This window comes from Notechis scutatus, chromosome 6, assembly GCF_049901735.1.
Source record: "Notechis scutatus isolate UNSWTSFEM ecotype Mainland chromosome 6, rNotScu1.2, whole genome shotgun sequence".
Taxonomy (NCBI): Eukaryota; Metazoa; Chordata; class Lepidosauria; order Squamata; family Elapidae; genus Notechis; species Notechis scutatus.
In genome coordinates this window covers 62,033,040-62,051,025 of record NC_142014.1, presented here as the reverse complement: position 1 = coordinate 62,051,025, position 17,986 = coordinate 62,033,040, and the positions used below count along the sequence as shown (strand labels likewise).

General features: G+C 39.7%; 1 protein-coding gene across 2 annotated transcripts in view; it reads right to left on the bottom strand.

The window, feature by feature from the left end:
• The window catches only part of AGK (acylglycerol kinase), a 48,230-nt gene that overhangs the window by 28,176 nt on the left and 2,068 nt on the right, over positions 1-17,986 (bottom strand). For both annotated transcript variants that reach the window (XM_026695069.2, XM_087968506.1), the window contains exons 2-7: positions 16,657-16,828; positions 10,471-10,510; positions 9,526-9,605; positions 1,924-1,999; positions 1,279-1,371; positions 677-709 (exon numbers count right to left, since the gene is read on the bottom strand). In XM_026695069.2, the coding sequence (XP_026550854.1) occupies positions 677-709; positions 1,279-1,371; positions 1,924-1,999; positions 9,526-9,605; positions 10,471-10,510; positions 16,657-16,766 (432 nt within the window). In that variant the 5' untranslated portion in view covers positions 16,767-16,828. The remainder of the gene's footprint in view (positions 1-676; positions 710-1,278; positions 1,372-1,923; positions 2,000-9,525; positions 9,606-10,470; positions 10,511-16,656; positions 16,829-17,986) is intronic.

Genomic DNA, 17,986 nt, shown 5'->3' with positions numbered 1-17,986 from the left:
TTTCCATCATTTCTGCCTGCACACATTCCTGTTATTAAATTCTCTACTGCAGTCCCCTTCCTCAATTGATTTTCTTCTCCTACCTCACAACAGGGTAGTCTGGGTTTCTTCTCTATCTGACCAAGGAGTTAATTGGACAGGATGTTACCTGGGACTAGAACCTGCATTTCCAGAATACTATTGTGCAGAATAATTTTGGGCTACAGGAAATAGCACTGTGACATTTTATTATACAAGGTGAAGTTGCAAAAAATGAGTGAGCATTTATGAGAAATACTCCAATGCCACCCCACTAAACAAAAAGGTAATATGTGGAGGAAGTTCCTAATAAGTGGCGATGTATAATCTAGTTCACAAGTGTCCAACTCAAGGCCCGTGGGCCGGATCCAAAAACATAGTCACCGAACCGGTTGTAACACTGGTTGAATCCCACCCCTGATGTTCTCCCTCACGTGTGGAACGGAATTCATAACAGCCTCTATTTCCATCATTAAGAATCAGGGAGACGGGATACAAATGTATCAGTTCAGGTAAAATTAATGAAAGCTAGGTGAAACACACCAAGAAACCAGTAGGGCTTACAATTTAATATGAACAAGTAATAATCACTGGCTATAAAAATTTCAGGGTGGCTAGAATTTTGAAATTAAGTTTGCCCTAGAAAAATATATCTTACCTCATCTGCTCTTCGGAGAAGCCCAGTTATAACCTGAAAAAGAAAGAAAGAAAGAAAGAAAGAAAGGAAGGAAGGAAGGAAGGAAGGAAGGAAGGAAGGAAGGAAGGAAGGAAGGAAGGAAGGAAGGAAGGAAGGAACTTTTAAATACAAATATGCACACACACATAATAGCACTTAGACTTATATACCGCTTCACAGTTCTTTACAGCAGTTTACAAAATCAGCCTATTGCCCCCAACAATCTGGGTCCTCATTTTACCAACCTTGGAAGGATGGAAGGCTGAGTCAACCAGGAGCCTGGTGAGATTCAAACTGCCAAACTGCTGGCAGCTGGCAATCAGTAGAAGTAGCCTGCAGTACTGCATTCTAACCACTGCGCCACCGTGGCTCTTAGAGCTTCTGAACATGTCTTGTGTACATGACCCCATAGGTTGAGATACTCTGCAGACTTAGCGAACGGACAATCTCTTCTAGTGATAACTCAAGTTTACAATAACCCAAAGCTGCCATATATTAAGATTAAAACTTATAATCAAAAATTAATAGTTTTCAATGCAGATTAGGTGCTGGAGAAAAGATGGGTAGAAAAATTCTTATAGTACCTCTTGCACTGTTCCATCTCCCCCTGCAATGATGATCATGTCGGTGTTTTCCATCAGTTCCAACAACTTCTTTGCTTGCCCTTCATAATCTGTCTGAATTGCAAGAAAGGTCACAGAAACACATTGCATTTAACACTCTCCTGCATCAAATGAAAAACCATGTAATATATTCTTCATATAACCTTCACGATACTAGCTCAGCACAGCTTAACAATTGCAAGTTTTCCCACTCTTTCATTTTTAACAACCGCAACACCAAACTCAAGCCTTCCAAATGAATATATTCTGAAAGAGGCAAAATACCATTCTTAAACAATCTCAAATATTTCTTAGCAGTTTTGGTTTTTTTTAATTTTGATTCTTAAAGCAGAATCACCATCACTTCTGTCTGCATGCTGGGATAAATAGCTGATACTCCAAATTACTATATTATGTCTATCCTTCAGATACTTTAATTGAAAATTAAAGACTTAGCTATTTCTTTTAAAAAGATATAGTTTTTTTTAAAAAAAAACAGCAATTATCAACTAGGGTTTATTTTCTTTTTTTCCCTAGGAAAACCTGGGTTGTGGCTAAAATATACCAAAAATATACCCACCCCCACCCCCCAGAAAGAGATTCTGCAAAACTCTTGTTAGTCTTTACCTTCACCACAGTCACATCCAGACCAGATAAGTGGAGAATTGGGGCTGCATTCTTTTCAAAAAGAGTCCTGGCTTTGCTAGAAAGGAAAAAGTGCAGACAATTCATAAGGTTTTTGTTCAAATCAGTTGTGTTAGAGCAGAAAGGTCAAATTCATAACAACAACAACAACAACAACAAATCAAGATATGCAATATGTCCTTAGCAAAATCTAGCACTCAAGGAAACCAAACAGAAGCCATCATCTAAGGCAAGGGTCCTCAAACTTGGCAACTTTAAGACTTGTCGACTTCAACTCCCACAAGTCTTAAAATTGCCAAGTTTGGAGACCTCTGATCTAAGGGAACCAGTCTTGTTTTATCAATTAAACTCAGTGGCTATTTGATATTTCTCTTTATATGTCAAATGAGTCATCTGTCTATAGCTCTAAAATGCCTGTAATTCACATCTCTCATCTATAAAAACAAATCTGTGGGAAAGGAGATTAACAAAGAAATATATCAGGCAATGATGACATCAAACCCTAGATAATATACTTTATTAATTAAATTATGCTTTTATGCTGTCCTAAGAGTATCTCAGAGAATCAGTTTTATTTTAGGAAGGAAGGAAGGCAGGGGTGTCAAACTTGATTTCATTGAGGGCTGCATCAGGGCTGTGTTTGACCTTGGGGGGCCAGGTAGACGTCACTTGTGTCAGGGGCACCTGTGGTGGCCAAGTGCTAAGGTAGGACTCCCCTCAGACCGTCCCTCTTATTATAATCTCTCTCCTTCCTTCCTTCCTTCCTTCCTTCCTTCCTTCCTTCCTTCCTTCCTTCCTTCCTTCCTTCCTTCCCTTCCCTTCCCTTCCCTTCCCTTCCTCCCCTTCTTTCTTCTTTATCCTTCCCCCTTCATTCTCCTTCTTCCTTCCCCTCTTTCCTTCTTTTTCTTTGTCTTCCTCCTCCCCTTCCTCCTTTCCTGTCCCTTCTTGGATGCTCAAATGCAGAAAGGGAAACATGTCTCCTTTTGTTTTCTTTTTAGTTTGTTTTGCTAGCCCCCTGCCAGGGAAAACAGAATCCAGAGGGCTGCACGGGCCCTCCCCAAGTCCCATTTTCAGCCATGATGGCTCCTGCAGCCCTCTGACAGCGAAAATGGAGCTCCGTTTTCTCTGGCAGAGGCACCGTGGGCCAGTCCTTCGCTGTTTCCAGGGCAGCCCCGCAGGCCAGATCTAAGCCTTGAGTTTGACACCCCTGAATTAAGGCATCAAGCTTGAAACAGGGAGATTGTGAGTTTTAGTCCTGTCTTAGGCACAAAGCCAGCTAGGTGACCTTGGACTAGTCATTTTCTCCCACACCTAGGAAGGTGGCAATAGCGAACCACTTAAGAAAAATCTTGTCAAGAAAGCTGGAGGGGGTTGAATGGAAGAAAGCAAAAGTGTGTCTTAGGACATCTTATCTGGTCCTTCACTTCCTCTCCCCAACAGCCCACCCACTTTTATCCTAGTAAACTTCCTGATGGGAGAGAAGGTAGGCAAATACACCGAATGCCTAGTTATTCTGTATTCTTCCTCTGTAAGCCAGGATTTGAATGTGGGTCTTCCTAGTCCTAAAACAATGCCCTCTCTGTGTTACTCCATTACTTTTCGTTAGTTTAAAGTGAAGAGTAGATGCTCTTAAAGATGATGATGTGAGATGTCTCTCCTATTCTTAAGAAGTCAGGTTAAATTTTCAGTTTTCCTAAGTCAGCTGTCACACCTGGGTTAACAAAGGGGGGGGGGGAAGTTGCTATATGTCACGTGATGCCGTGAGTTTGTTAAGATTTTGCTGAAGCTTCAGAACTGTTGTGGCCCACTGGCGGCTAGCGGAGTGAGGAGGTTGGGGAGGAACAGGGGCCAGTCCTAGAGGCTGAGGAAGGCTTGGATGAGGGCTCTGTGTCAGAGGCAGAGATGGGGCCAGGGCAAGCTTGGAACAGGCTCCAGCTGCTCCCCCGCCTCACTGCTGTCCGACTCCGGAAGCAGCTGAAAACTGCCAGCCTGCCCTGGCCGCATTCCTGCCTCTGATGCAGAGCTCTGGTCCGAGCCTTCCTCAGCCTCCAGGACTGGCCCAGGTTCTTCCCCAGCCTCCTCACTGTCCGACTCTGCTGCCAGCTCCACTAGCCGCTGGCGAGCCACAGCAAGAACAAAATGTAGAGATCTCCCCATTGTCATTGTCTTTTAACTAATTGGTTGGGAAGGATTTTGGCACATTTTAGTTACCAAATGCAAAAACTGGACATATTAGAAAAAAGGCAATGAAGACCAGAATTGGTGTCCTAATAAAAATCTTTCTGATAATATCAGTCCCTCTTTGAGGGAGACGGGCAATTCAGAAATGCAAAAAATAACTAACTAACTAAACTCTTTATCATTTTATCTAATCTTATCCTAATTAGGAATAGGTTGCTCCTGCACAGATACCCCATTAAAGCCCTTTGGAGGTAGATCTTGTCTTACGTCCATTCATTTAATGGTCATTCAAAGTTACAATGGCACTGAAAAAAAAAAGACTTATGACCAGTCCACGCACTTATGACCACTGCAGCATCTCCACAGTCATGTCACCAAAATTTGAACACTTGGCAACCAGCATGCATTTGTGATGTTTGCAGTTCCTGGGGGTCGATCCCAGGATGGCCATTTGCAATCTTGCCAGGTAGCTTCCAACAAGTAAAGTCAATGGGGAAAACCAGATTTGCTTAATGGGTCCCTATACCTGACCACATGATTCACTTAATAACTGCAGTGATTCAGATTTATTTAACCTGTTAGCAAACTTTTGAAATGTGAGATGAGATGCCTTTATCTATATAGTTCTGACTCAAAAACATGAACAGCTTCCATATAGCAAAGAGCTAGAAGCGAATTACAGAAATCCTGCATCCTTGCCAGTTCCAAAATCTACCAATGGCCAAATTTTCTGAGTTTGGTCCTCATCCCCCTTTAGGATTTCATGGCAGAGCAATGTGCAAACATTTCCTTCCTTCCTTCCTTCCTTCCTTCCTTCCTTCCTTCCTTCCTTCCTTCCTTCCTTCCTTCCTTCCTTCCTTCCTTCCTCCCTCCCTCCCTCCCTCCCTTCTCTTCCTTCCCTCTCTCTTTCTTCTTTCTTTCTTTCTTTCTTTCTTTCTTTCTTTCTTTCTTTCTTTCTTTCTTTCTTTCTTTCTTTCTTTCTTTCTTTCTTTCTTTCTTCTGCTAGTACAAACAGACAGTAACGTTGGGACAAAGATCAGTATCTTGGATACTGACTATGGTACTCTCCCATGCAGGAACCCATTATCTTCATATTTTATATAATCTAGGGTATCTTTCCTTATCAAGGGGAAGATCTTGAATACTTTTTCAGACTTTCTGGGCGAGATCTCAGGTTTCTCTGTGTAAAGCTACAGAACCTGCAATAAAAGTGACAGTATAATCACTTATGTACTTGCTGGGTTGATTTGTTTTGGGAAGCAAACTAACTCATTGCGGAACACCAGCTTTTGATCTTTTTTATTAGCAGGAAGGTGAGGGAACCAGGAAACATATTTTCCCACAGAAAACATTAATAGCTACTAGACACAATTGATGGAGAGGCATTGTCACAGCCAACTGAATCTCCAGGGCAGAAAAGTAGACTACAAAAGAGGAATGGAAGATGCTGAAGAAGAAAAAAGATGGGAAGAGAAATTCAGCTAGTTCTGATTCCCAATGGTGCAAATGCTTGCAGCAAGTAAAAAGGAAGTTAGTGGAAAGAGAACCTACACTTGCGTGTAATGGGATAGGCTTCTGGCCAAAGACTCAGCTAGAAATTATTCTGATGTGGTTTCTGCACAGATCCAATATCTTTATACGTGATTCACAGAGATTGTGATGAACAAAATCATATTATGTGTTTATTATGCTTAAGTTAATGTACTGAATTTGTGTTGGGCAACAGTAGGAAATGCAAGGCTAAATAAGGCTAACCGAAGAGAAAAAAAACTAAAGGAAAAAAATAGTCACAACTTTGGAAAGTTCTTGCAGACTTGTTAGATAAGAAAGGGCATTCCAGAAGTACCATTATGTCAGGAAAAAAAGTATCCAAGGTACCACAAACCTTCATGTAACGAATATATGGATTGATTCTCAGAACACTTATCATCTGAAGGAGAGAGCTAAGTTGCATGCAGACAGCTCATGAACCAAAATAGAGAATCAATCAGGAAGAAGATGGCAACCTAGTTGCCTGCAGTATTATACAATGGATTCATGGAATACTTATAATTAAGAGAGACAAAGTCTTTCTGGAAAGTTTTTAAAAGCTGGGAAACAACAACTGAAAAATATAGAAAAGAAGACTTGGATGTAATGTTATTTTTCTTGGGTGTTCCTTATGGTGAGTCATTCATTCAGCTGCTAAGAGACTATATTATCTTTCTTCAAACTCACTTGCATAGAAATAGCCACTTTATATGAATGAGAGATTCTTAGGTTTAGGGAATGGAAATGTTTTAGAGCGATTGCATTTGCATAATTTATTTTTGTTATTCTGGTACTGCATTTACATAATCTATTTTTGATTGTTCTGCTATTGCATTTATATGATTTATTTTTGGTTATCCTGCTGCAGCAAAAAAAACCAAAAGTTATATGGTTTCCAAGAATATTATTCCATTCAGAGCCCGAAATGAATGTTAGACAATGGTAGTTGGTTTAGAAATGATTTAATTATATGAAAAAAAGAAAAAGAAACCAAAAATATCCAGGAGGCTCTGTAGTGAAAACCTATGAATAAACCAGGCATGTTTTGACTTCAGAAATATTTTTCAATCAACCTATTTACTTTTAAATCCTACTTTTTACATCTTTTCCAATGATCGTTTTGACGACAACATGGATTATGTGGGCATTTAATTTTATACAGAGCCAATAAAGTAAATCGATAACCTGCTGATCCAAGATTACTACTATTACTACCAGTTGCTTGATTTCAGAGCTCCCAGGATGCCTTTAGGCCAATCACTATTTCTCAACCTAACTCATTTATGATGTAAAAAAGATGTTGAGACTCTAGAAAGAGTGCAGAGAAGAGCAACAAAGATGATTAGGGGACTGGAGGCTAAAACATATGAAGAACAGTTCTGGAACTGGGTATGTCTAGTTTGATGAAAAGAAGGATTAGGGGAGACATGATAGCAGTCTTCCAATATCTTAGGGGCTGCCACAAAGAAGAGGAAGTCAAACTATTCTCCAAAGCACCTGAGGGCAGGACAAGAAGCAATGGATGGAAACTAATCAAGGAGAGAAGCAACTTAGAACTATGGAGAAATTTCCTGACAGTTAGAACAATTAATCAGTGGAACAACTTGCCTCCAGAAGTTGTGAATGCTTCAACACTGGAAGTTTTTAAAAAGATGTTGGATAACCATTTGTCTGAAGTGGTGTAGGGTTTCCTGCCTAAGCAGAGGGTTGGACTAGAAGACCTCCTAGGTCCCTTCCAACTCTGTTATTCTATTCTATTCTATTCTATTCTATTCTATTCTATTCTATTCTATTCTATTCTATTCTATTCTATTCATTCCATAGAGTAGGAGTGTCAAACTGGTCGCCCGCGGTGCATGTGTCACATTGCAGGCGACGCCCACCCCAGCTCTACGAAGACATCACGTAACAGCAATGTGACATGGCGAGTTTGACACCCATGCAGTAGAGCTATTGTTCTGGGGATGAAATTAGCACAGACACCAGAATTACCTTATAGTTTCAGAGAAAAGGAGGGATATAAAGGCAATCAGTCAATTTATCTTCTTTTTACACATGAAGGAAAACAAAGAAAACTGGCAAAATGTAGAATGAAATAGAAGCCTGAGCAGTGATGGTCAAGGAAATATGAGCCCAGAGTAAAAAACCTGTTTTGTCTGAGTTTGCACAACCTCAGAATATGATAAATATGGTTTTGAATTCTGTGCCTGGCTATGTTGCTTCAAATTTTATTTGGGTTCACACAATGAAGGAATAATTCTGTAGAATGCAGTAGATGGTTTTCCCTTGGTAATCACAAATAAATATCACAATATTTTAAAAGCTAGGAAATCAGAAGAGCTATCCAAGCCCTATCAATTCCATTGCTATGTATTGCTTTGCATAATCTTCTACAGGTAATGCTTAGTGAACAATGGTTACTGGGCCTGAAATTTCCATCTCTAAAGCAAAGTGCAATGTCATGTGACCATATTGCTTAGCAACAGCAAATCCCAGCCATCCCCACTGTGCTGTTAAGCAATTACTGGGGTCATTAAGTGAGGACCCCCCAACACTGCTGGCCTCCAAGAAACAAAGTCAGTGGGGAAGCTAGTAAGATGTTGTGAGTCCCTGGTGCAAGCAAGCTAATGAGTAGGCAAGTGGCTGTTGTAGCATAACATGAGTGCAGCTGGGCCAGAGATGAACTGCTGCCAGGGATGGGACGGTATGTAAGCAGCTACTATGGCATAGGTGGGCCAATGGTGGCTCCTTCTTCAAATGACCTCTTAGGTCAATGATGGCTAACCTTTTTGTAACCAAGTGCCCAAAGCACGCGCATGCACCCCCAAAATGCAACGCACATATGCATGCGCCATGCACCCTGCCCCATACACACACAACCCCACACACATGTGCCTCGCCCCCACACATGTGCAGCAGAGATCAGCTGGCTGGCAGGAGGCACACGCATGCATGCATGGCAGAGGGGGCTCTGCGTGCCACTTCTAGCACGCGTGCTATAGGTTCGCCATCATGGTTTTAGGTGAATTGCGGTTTCTTCCCCACCCAAACAAAATGTGCGAGAAATATAACAGGAAAAAAAGGCAACATTTCCAGCAACGTACTAAAATAATTACAATCCCAGGTAGAACAATCAGTTTTTGCACAAAGGGCTCTTTGGAAGCAGTTAAGAAAATGGACTGAATATTTGTAGCATACCCATTTCGAATGGAATGGTAAGTCGGAGTATGATTACCTTTGCATATTACATGTTACGTTTAAGTCTTAGTTATCCAATAATCATAACAAATCAGCTCTCTGGAGTTGTGTACCCACACTTTTTGCATCATGCAAAATAAAAAAAGACTCTGGAACAAGCCAAGTTGGCTTGGATTACACGATATAGGAAGCTTGACTAAGTAAGTCATAGGCAGTTCACTTGCTATTCTCACTCATGATCACAGCCCAAAGGTAGAACATGGAATAATGCAGTCAGAAGGGACCTGGGAGATCTAGTGCCCAACCCCCTGGTCAAGACCTTATCCCATTCCAGATAAATGGCTGTCAGGTCTCTTGTTGAAAACCTCCAGTAAACTTCTGGAAGCAAGTTGTTCCACTGATTAATTGCTCTCAATGGGAAGAGCAAGAAATTCCTCTTTAGTTCTAGGTTGGAACTGTCTTTGATACTCTTCTACCCATTACTTCTTGTCCTGCCTTCATGTCCTTTGGAGAATAGGTCAAACCCCTCTTCTCCATGACAGTCACTCAAATACTACTAGACTGCTATCGTATCACCCCTAGTACTTCACTTTGTAACATTACACATACCTAATTCCTCAATCGTTCATCCTATGGTTTAAAAATTAGGAAAACCAACAACATAAAGGACCTTACCCTTTACAAGCTGCAGGGTTGAGAAATACTGTTGCTTTCCTTATCTGCATATTGGAAGGAATAATTTGGTTGCCCCATACCTAATAATAAATAGAAAGCAAGAGTTTACTGTTTAAGAATAATTAGTATTTTTCATTTGGATACCAAAAACAGTACCAAAAAGTTAAAAGACCATGATGTTTCTTTGTGTCATGTATGTGTGGGTATATGCATAATGCTTATCTTTTGAGAGCTGAATGCAACAAAATTTCATCTTAATATATTCTGATTAGGGTATATTTAAAGTGACAGTAAAGTTTCTATTCTATTCTAATCCATCCCATCCCATCCCATCCTATTGGCAAGCACAATGAAGTGAGGGATCTCATTGTACCAACTGGATTTGGGAGGGGAACCTTTTTCGAAAGTCAGGCCCTGCTACAGAGAATTCTACATCTAGAAATGTAACAAACTCATAGTGGGTACCTCTCTTTCTCCATTACCCCAAATCTAACTAGTGTTACTTAGATTCATCTCCAACTATCGGTGAAACTGACAGGAGAACAAAGGACAACTCTAAAGCACAACTATTTTTATAATAATAAAGGTGCAGATTTTTTTTCTTTAATAAAGGTTACTGCCAACAGTACTGAGTACCAATAGTCTAAGAAATATCAATTCCCGCTAATGCCTATGAAGAAATATCCTCCTCCATTATCATAAATACCTGGAAGCTATTCACCACTGATTTTATACTTTGCAGAATTTGAGGCATAATTAGGTGCAACGCCTAAGCTTTGCAAGAAAAAGAAAGCAGTATCTGTAGTATTTGAGCAACTGAATGCTGACATTCTTGTTGATAGGCTACTCACGTAGAACAGACCCCTTGGGAGAATCTCCAAGATCCTGCACAAGTGAGATAAGGAGGGGATTTTAATCTAATTTGATCATGTTAAATGGTATTACCTGGGCTTCTTGGCATGCAGCTCTCCTTAGCAGGTTATCACTATAACAGGGGAAGAGGAGAAAAGACAAAAAATGAATATTAAATAAGCTAAATTTAGAGAAGGGAGATATATGTATGCATTTTAAAAAAGATTTCTGCTTTGGCAGACATAAATATTAAGTCAAAACTTTTCAAAGGGGCTGCGGATCAGGAGTGCATACTATTTCCACAGTCATAATTTTAGATGACATTACATGTGTTATTAATTTCTTTAACTAGATATTTATTCAGAACAAGCATATGTGACCCTTGTACTAGTCTACATGATAGATTAATGTTTTAGCCACAGCACTGATCAAAGTAACTAAATTCTCCATTATGTAAATTAATAGTATGGATTTTTTTTTTTTAAAAAAAACCTTCTCCAGAAACTGCATAGCGGGCCAGAAAATTTGGCTTTTTTTACTCTGACACAATAGCTGATGATGGATTGCATCTAACCACTGTTCCTCTTCCCCCCCCCATCTCCACCCCGCTTCCTGCACATATATACACACAAAACAGCACACTAGGCACCCTGAGTTTCAATTACTGAATTTCGGCATATGCTAACTCTCTCTACTTCTCCTAACATTTGCCAAAGAGATTCAAGAGATTAGCATACATTTGTTTTCATTAAGAAGTTTCATGCCTAAAATGGTGCGGAGGGAGGGCATACTCGGGGGGGGTGGGGGGTGGGCAGTGAGCCAAATTTAAAGATTTAGTGTGTTCCACGCTTCAGCCAAAGCATCCCGATTTTGTAGAGGTTGATAAAATGGAATTTATTTTGTCTATCTTAAGGCATGTTTTCTCTACTTCCCCATTTGCAGATGCTGCAGTGATAATTAGACAGTAAATTTAATAAACAAACGAATGGAAATTTGCTTCTTTCTTTTTAAAAATATTTTTGTTATAATTTTATTGTGCTACAACAATAATTATTTTTCTATCCCCATGGTTTTGGATAGAAAAATAATTGGTGCAGCACAGAAAAATTAAGAGATAGAAAATGGAAACACTGCAACATTATAACACAACTATGTTGTTAATGACATCATACAATTTCAAAATGAATCATATACAGGGATAAAATAAAGGAAAAATCTTTGACAATAGCAATAGCACTTACACTTACATGCCGCTTTATAGTGCTTTACAGCCCTCTCTAAGCGGTTTACAGAGTTTTTACAAGATTACTCAAACGTGTTAACGTAACTTTATCAGAAAAAAATAAAACAACAATCCAGTAACTCCAATTCGATATTGACATACAACACCTACCAAGCCTTGGTTGCTGTAAATCACCTCTATAATTTTAATCAATGCTTCCAAATAGCAATAGCACTTGGACTTATATACTGCTTCATGGTGCTTTACAGCCCTCTCTAAGTGGCTTACAGAGTCAGCATATTGCCCCCAAATAATCTGGGTCCTCATTTGATTTCACCAATCTTAACCTCCAAATGCTGCAGGGATTCCTTAAAATGATATGTAGTTGAAGTGAGATGACAATATCAAACGTTTAAGTGTGTTAGGGTGCTCCAATTTTAATACCCCTAGCTTGAAAAACTCTGAGTCTGAAGAAGGGTGAAAGCCAGTAGGTAGAAGTCCAAATGGTTCCTGAGTATGTTTTGCAAAAATTGAAGTCAGGGACACATAGATCAAAAGGCTTTGCTCCCTTTAAAACAGTGGTCCCCAACTTTCATGCTTGGCTGTCCGGCTGGGGAGTGGGATGGGGCAGATGGGAACCAGGCCATGCGAGTAATCGACTGGCACACACATGTGCACACATACCAGTCCACCGCTCGTGCAAATTGAGCTGCAGGCATGTGCGTGCGCACTGGCCCGCCATTCATGTGGCCCGGTTCCAAATAGGTCATGGCCTGGTAAATGCTTCAAGCCAAGCAACCATGATTATATTAAAATTGAGTAGATGAATATATAGAGAAATAAGTTAAGATTGTCATAAAGGATGTAAATGATAATGGCATATAAAGAAAAAGTGATTACTGTTATATTGGTAAGGAAAATATATTAATTATAATAGTTAGCACAAGATATATGTATCCAGTCGACATACTGTTTAAATGAAAGATGGATTTGTTGTAAATATAAAAAATAAGAAACTTTAATTAAAAAAAAGATGCCTTATATTGTTTGCAACTTACTTTGCATTTCCTCTCCCTAGTCCTGTGATGGTGAATCTATGGCATGCGTGCCATAGGTGGCACGCAGAGCCATTTGTGCCGGCACACAAGCTGCAGGCAAACTTACTTCACTGCACATGTGTGTGCCTCAAAGCTGTTTTTCGGCAGGTTTGAGGCCTTTTTTCGCCTCCCGGAGGCTTGAGGAAGGTTTCTGCAGGCTTTGCAGGCCGAAAACTAGCCCTGTTTCGTCACCTCCTGTTTTTCCGAAAATACCGGAAGTGACGAAACGGGCCTAGTTTTCGGCCTGCAAAGCCTGCAGAAGCCTTTCGGAGGCCGAAAAAGGTCTCAAACCTGCCAAAAATCAGCTGTGAGGTGCAGTGCAGGTAAGGGGGTGGTGGGGAGTGGGGAGGATTGCGTAAGCATTGGTGGGGGCGTGGGGGGGCACATTGCCTTCTGGGTGCTGGCATGCAAGCGTGAGCGTGCAAGCATGCGCACAATTTTTGGCACAGAAGCCCAAAAAGGTTAGCCACCACTGCCCTAGTATATTCTTTGGCACCACTCAAAATTAGTTCAATCAAGCAACTTTTTATTAAAACCAAGTCACTTCCTGTCATAGTAACCTTTCCAGTGTAAGAACATTGATTTACAATAAAAAAACAATCAGGAGAAATTCAAAGTAAGCAACAAGAGAAACACTTAATGTGAAACCTTTAGTGAAAATAATGGGGCAAACAGAAACAAGCTTCCTTAGCAAGAGAATGTATCAAAAAATAAATTACTCCAATTACCCCTAATTGGAATATTTATCAAAGGATTCCTTAGAGGTTTTAGAATTCCTCTTAGTGTTTGGAGGAATATGTCCTCCATGTTCAGAAATAGGGACACGATATACTTTTGATTAATTGAAGGCGTTTTATCAAATACTATTTAAAATCCAGGCTCTAGAACAGAAATGGATTGGAAGGGTTAAAAGGTTAATGTACAGAAGGGAGGTGAACTCCTGCAGCAGACCAAAAAAAGAAAGCTTGGATCCTAAAAATAAAAACCTTACTTTCTCCAAACTAGAACTGTGGTCCCTTCCTGATGTGGAGGGGAAGAGAAGGCCTTTTCTTTGGGATTTGAATTTTTCTCCAGCCCAGCACACAAGTTCCCTTCCATGCACCATCCAGTATTTTCTTTGGCAGGTAACTCTTTTGCTGTGTCCACTTAACAAGCCATATAGCCACTTAACAACCACAACTGAGAGATCCAGGCTGTGGTCATTGAGCAAACTGGTCATAAGGGCATGTTTTTTAATGATTGCAATGATTTATGACTAAAATTCCAGACTCAATTGTAGTTCAAGTTCCCTACCTGTACCAAGGTAAGGAAATATAACAAGGAGAAAGAGGGAGGTTAGAATGGAGGAAACCCCCTCCCAACTGCTACTCTGATAGCAAAACATAAGAGGGAATATTTTTTCTTAACATGAATTTTAACCTTAAGAGCAGTGGTGGCACGATGGTTAGAATGCAGTATTGCATGTTAATTCTGCCAGCTGCCAGCAGTTCAATCTTCACCGGCTCAAGGTTGACTCAAGTCTTCCATTTATTTTATCCTACGGCATAATTAAGACTTCAATTAGGGTTGCTTTTTGATGGGGTGAAGGACAGTATACCTTATTTCATTTGCAAATTGGATTTCCCATTGTTTGACTTGGCTCTCATGGCTTTGGGAAACCTACTCATGACAGCTGTTCAGAAGAGACAGTATAGAATATAGATTAGCACTAGCAACAGCTTCTCAATCCCCTCCCTTATTAAAAAACAAAAAACAAAACAGTGAGCTATATAGTTATCTACCAGAACCTATAAGACTTTCTTATCAGTAAAGACAATGATGCGTAAAGGCCTTTGCAGCATGCCTGCCTCTTGTTAAAATATTAAAACTATTTTAAAATGAGATGGTGAGACCGGTGTTCCTTGAGCACCATACTGCCTATTCCTGTATTATTGTATTAGGAATAATGCAATATTTAAGCTAAGTCCTGTGAGGACAGATTGAGGGAACAGGGCTTGTTTAGCCTGGGGATATTACAGTATGCTTCAAATGTCTGAAGTGATATCACATAGATAAAGCTTGTGATGTGTTCTCTATCATCCCAGAGCATAAGATACGGAAAAGCCATGGTGGCGCGGTGGTTAGAATGCAGATCTGCAAGCTGCTTCAGCTGACTGCTGGCAGCTCGCAGTTCGCTTCTCACCAGCTCAAGGTTGACTCAGCTTTCCATCTGTCTGAGGTCGGTAAAATGAGGACCCAGATTGTTGGGGCAATATGCTGACTCTGCAAACCGCTTAAAGAGGGCTGTACAGCACTGTGTAGCGGTATATTTAAATCTAAGTGCTATTGCTAATTTAATGGTTTAAATTATTTGGAAGATGTACTGGAACATGTGGATGACCTTGGGGAATGAAGGGAAGAGATGCTGCCTAGGAAAAAATCAGAGAAGAGGGAGGAGACCCCAAGGGATTAATGGTCAGAGAAAGAAACTTAGAAAGGACCCATCCTAATTGATCATACAGTTAAAAGTGACAGTGCGAAATCTGTACCTTCAGATTTGCAAGATTGATGTCAAATCTTCCAGTTAAAACAAGACAGAAAACAAGATAAGCTAATTCTATTTTATAGTAAGGCTACATTAACAGAATCCTGCAAGTCTGAAGACACAAACCTACTTGATCAAGTAGGGTGGGTCCTTCCCAACTTTTTTTCTTTGATAGTTAAGCCTTTTGGGATTTCTCCATCTTGTCTAGTTGTTTCGTAGACAGTATCTCTTCTCCGTGTTTCCCAAGATCGTTCACATATTCCATGAGAGAAGGCATATTTGGGGTGGATGTTAAAAGAAATTGCCTAAGTGTAAAAGGAGTTCAGGCAACCAAGTAATGGAGGGCAGTGTTAAGAAGTTGGCCTTTAATGAATATTGGAAACCTCCGAAGTCCCTTCCAGCTCATTCTAAAGTCAATGGGATATACCTTTGTTTGAAAGGACTATGATCACATGTAAATATTTTAGTGGCAGATAATACACTGAATTACAGTACATGGTTCTAGAGATTCCCTTTAAATTAGTATAACTAAATAAATATCGCACCCTTCAAATTACAGGTAGTCCCAAACTTACCACAGTTCACCCCAAAATTTATGTTGCTAAGTGAAACATTTTATGACCTTTCTTGCCACAGTTATTAAGTGAATCCCTGAAGTTTTTAAGTTAAGAACAGAGTTATTAAGTGAATCTGGCTTCCCTATTGAGAAGATCACAAAAGGTGATCATGTGACCCTGGGACAACTGTAAGCATCATAAACATGAGTCAGAGGCCAAGCATCTGAATTTTGATCACGTGACTACAGGGACACAATGCAATAAGTATGAAAAATGGTCATAAATTGTTTTTTTCAATGCCATTGTGACTTCAGTCACGAAATGAACTGTTGTAAGTTGTAAGTTGAGGACTACCTATATTCATCATTTAATTCTGACCTTAAATAAAGCTAATTTATTATGTTTTAATCTAAAATGCATTTTCTTTCCTCATAATAATTTTCCCTCGATTCCTGAGGAAAAAATATGAATTTAGTTCATAAAACTTACCCAAAGATGTTTCTCTCGCAGATACATAAAATGGAAATTCAGTCTCTTGCTGACCCTATTGCTTAAACTATTCATAATTTTATACACGGATTCTGAGATTATATACACACAAACTCTCCAAAGTCTTTAAAATTCCCTGACCTGCTTTCTTATGATATTTAGAAAAGCTATCAAATCCAGTTAGCTTCGTAAGGTGGAGTGAAAAAATTAGCTTGGAGGGTCATTCCTTCCTCATTCATCTACCCATTCCTCCGATTCAAAACATTCCTTGGTTATAACAAAGAGCAAAAACTAACTAGGTGACATTCTATAGATCTTTTGCCACTTTAGTTTGGCCTTGAGTGGTATTTTTAATTCAATCCAATCATTGAAAGCTTCCATAATAATTACCAATGTTTTCCATAAAGCCAGTTTCCTCCCCATGTAACCAGGCAGATCCCAACTGTAGTCTTCTTCCAATGATTTCTGAGGGTTTGAAGCATTGTGATCACCTTGGCCATGTTATTTTATTCTATAACATAGCGTGCAATTCCGAAGCGAAAAAAGACCTTTCTGTGGTAAACTATAAAAAAGAAAGATAATATATTTGAAGTTAGTTAATCAATGTATAACTAGATAATATATTTGAAGTTAGTTAATCAATGTATAACCATGTAGCCTTTTCAGCAGATAGTATGCAGTGATCTGTGAATTCTGTTTGCAGGTATGACAGGTTGAGAACAATTCTAATCATTGTTTTCTAGGCCTTGTCTTGGCTTCATCAGTTCTTGGCTTCCATTTCTTGTCAATTTTTTTTAACCATTGAAGTAGCTAGCAGGAATTTGTCCCTTGATTTGTAAGAGTGAATAATCTTCAATTTTAAGTGCTCAGACAACTGTTTACCAGACTCATGTTTGTTAAAAGTAGAAAGAACAATCACAACCTGAAAGAATAGAAGAGACAGAACTGAGCAGTAGAATTTTGTGGCTAACTAATCAGTCAATAATTTTTAGCTCTTATTCATAGCATCACTGGGGTGGGGTGGGGGGTAATGCTGAATCACTGGATTGGGGTTGAAACTTATACAAACTGCCAGGTTGATTGTTTTGTTATTTTAAATTTGTAAATCACAGTACCTACACACTAACCAGAAAACATGTTTTGCAAGCCACAGTGACTGGGCTTATTCATCAGAGAAAGCCAAAATTAAACAAATAACATTGTGTCTTAATGCAATGTTTAAACCCTGTAGAATGAAGCATGTGTTACCCAAAAGAAGTGAAGGGTCAATCTCATCATATTCACCAGCAGCCTCAGCAACTGACTCAACCCTCCTTCATTACTCAAAATCTGCTATATGGAGATATGGCTGTTTTCATGCTCCAAAACAAGCATTTGAGTACGGCTAAATTACTTAATAATTAACCAGTAGAACAGCTTGGCTCCTGAAGTTGTGGGTGCACTGGAAGTTTTTTAAAGAGATTGGACCATCTTTTGTCCAGGATGGTATAAGAACTCCTCCTTGAGCAAGGAGTTGGACTAGAAGGCCTCAAATCTGCAGTGGTGGGATTCAATTTTTTTACTACCGGTTCTGTGGGTGTGGCTTGGTGGTCACGTGACTGGGTAGGCGTGGCCAACTTGATATCACTCATGTCAAGGGGCGCCTTGCCTGGCCTCTCCTCGCTTCAAAGAGATACAATTTTCCTCTCTATCTATTTACTAATACTGAACATCCAAAATA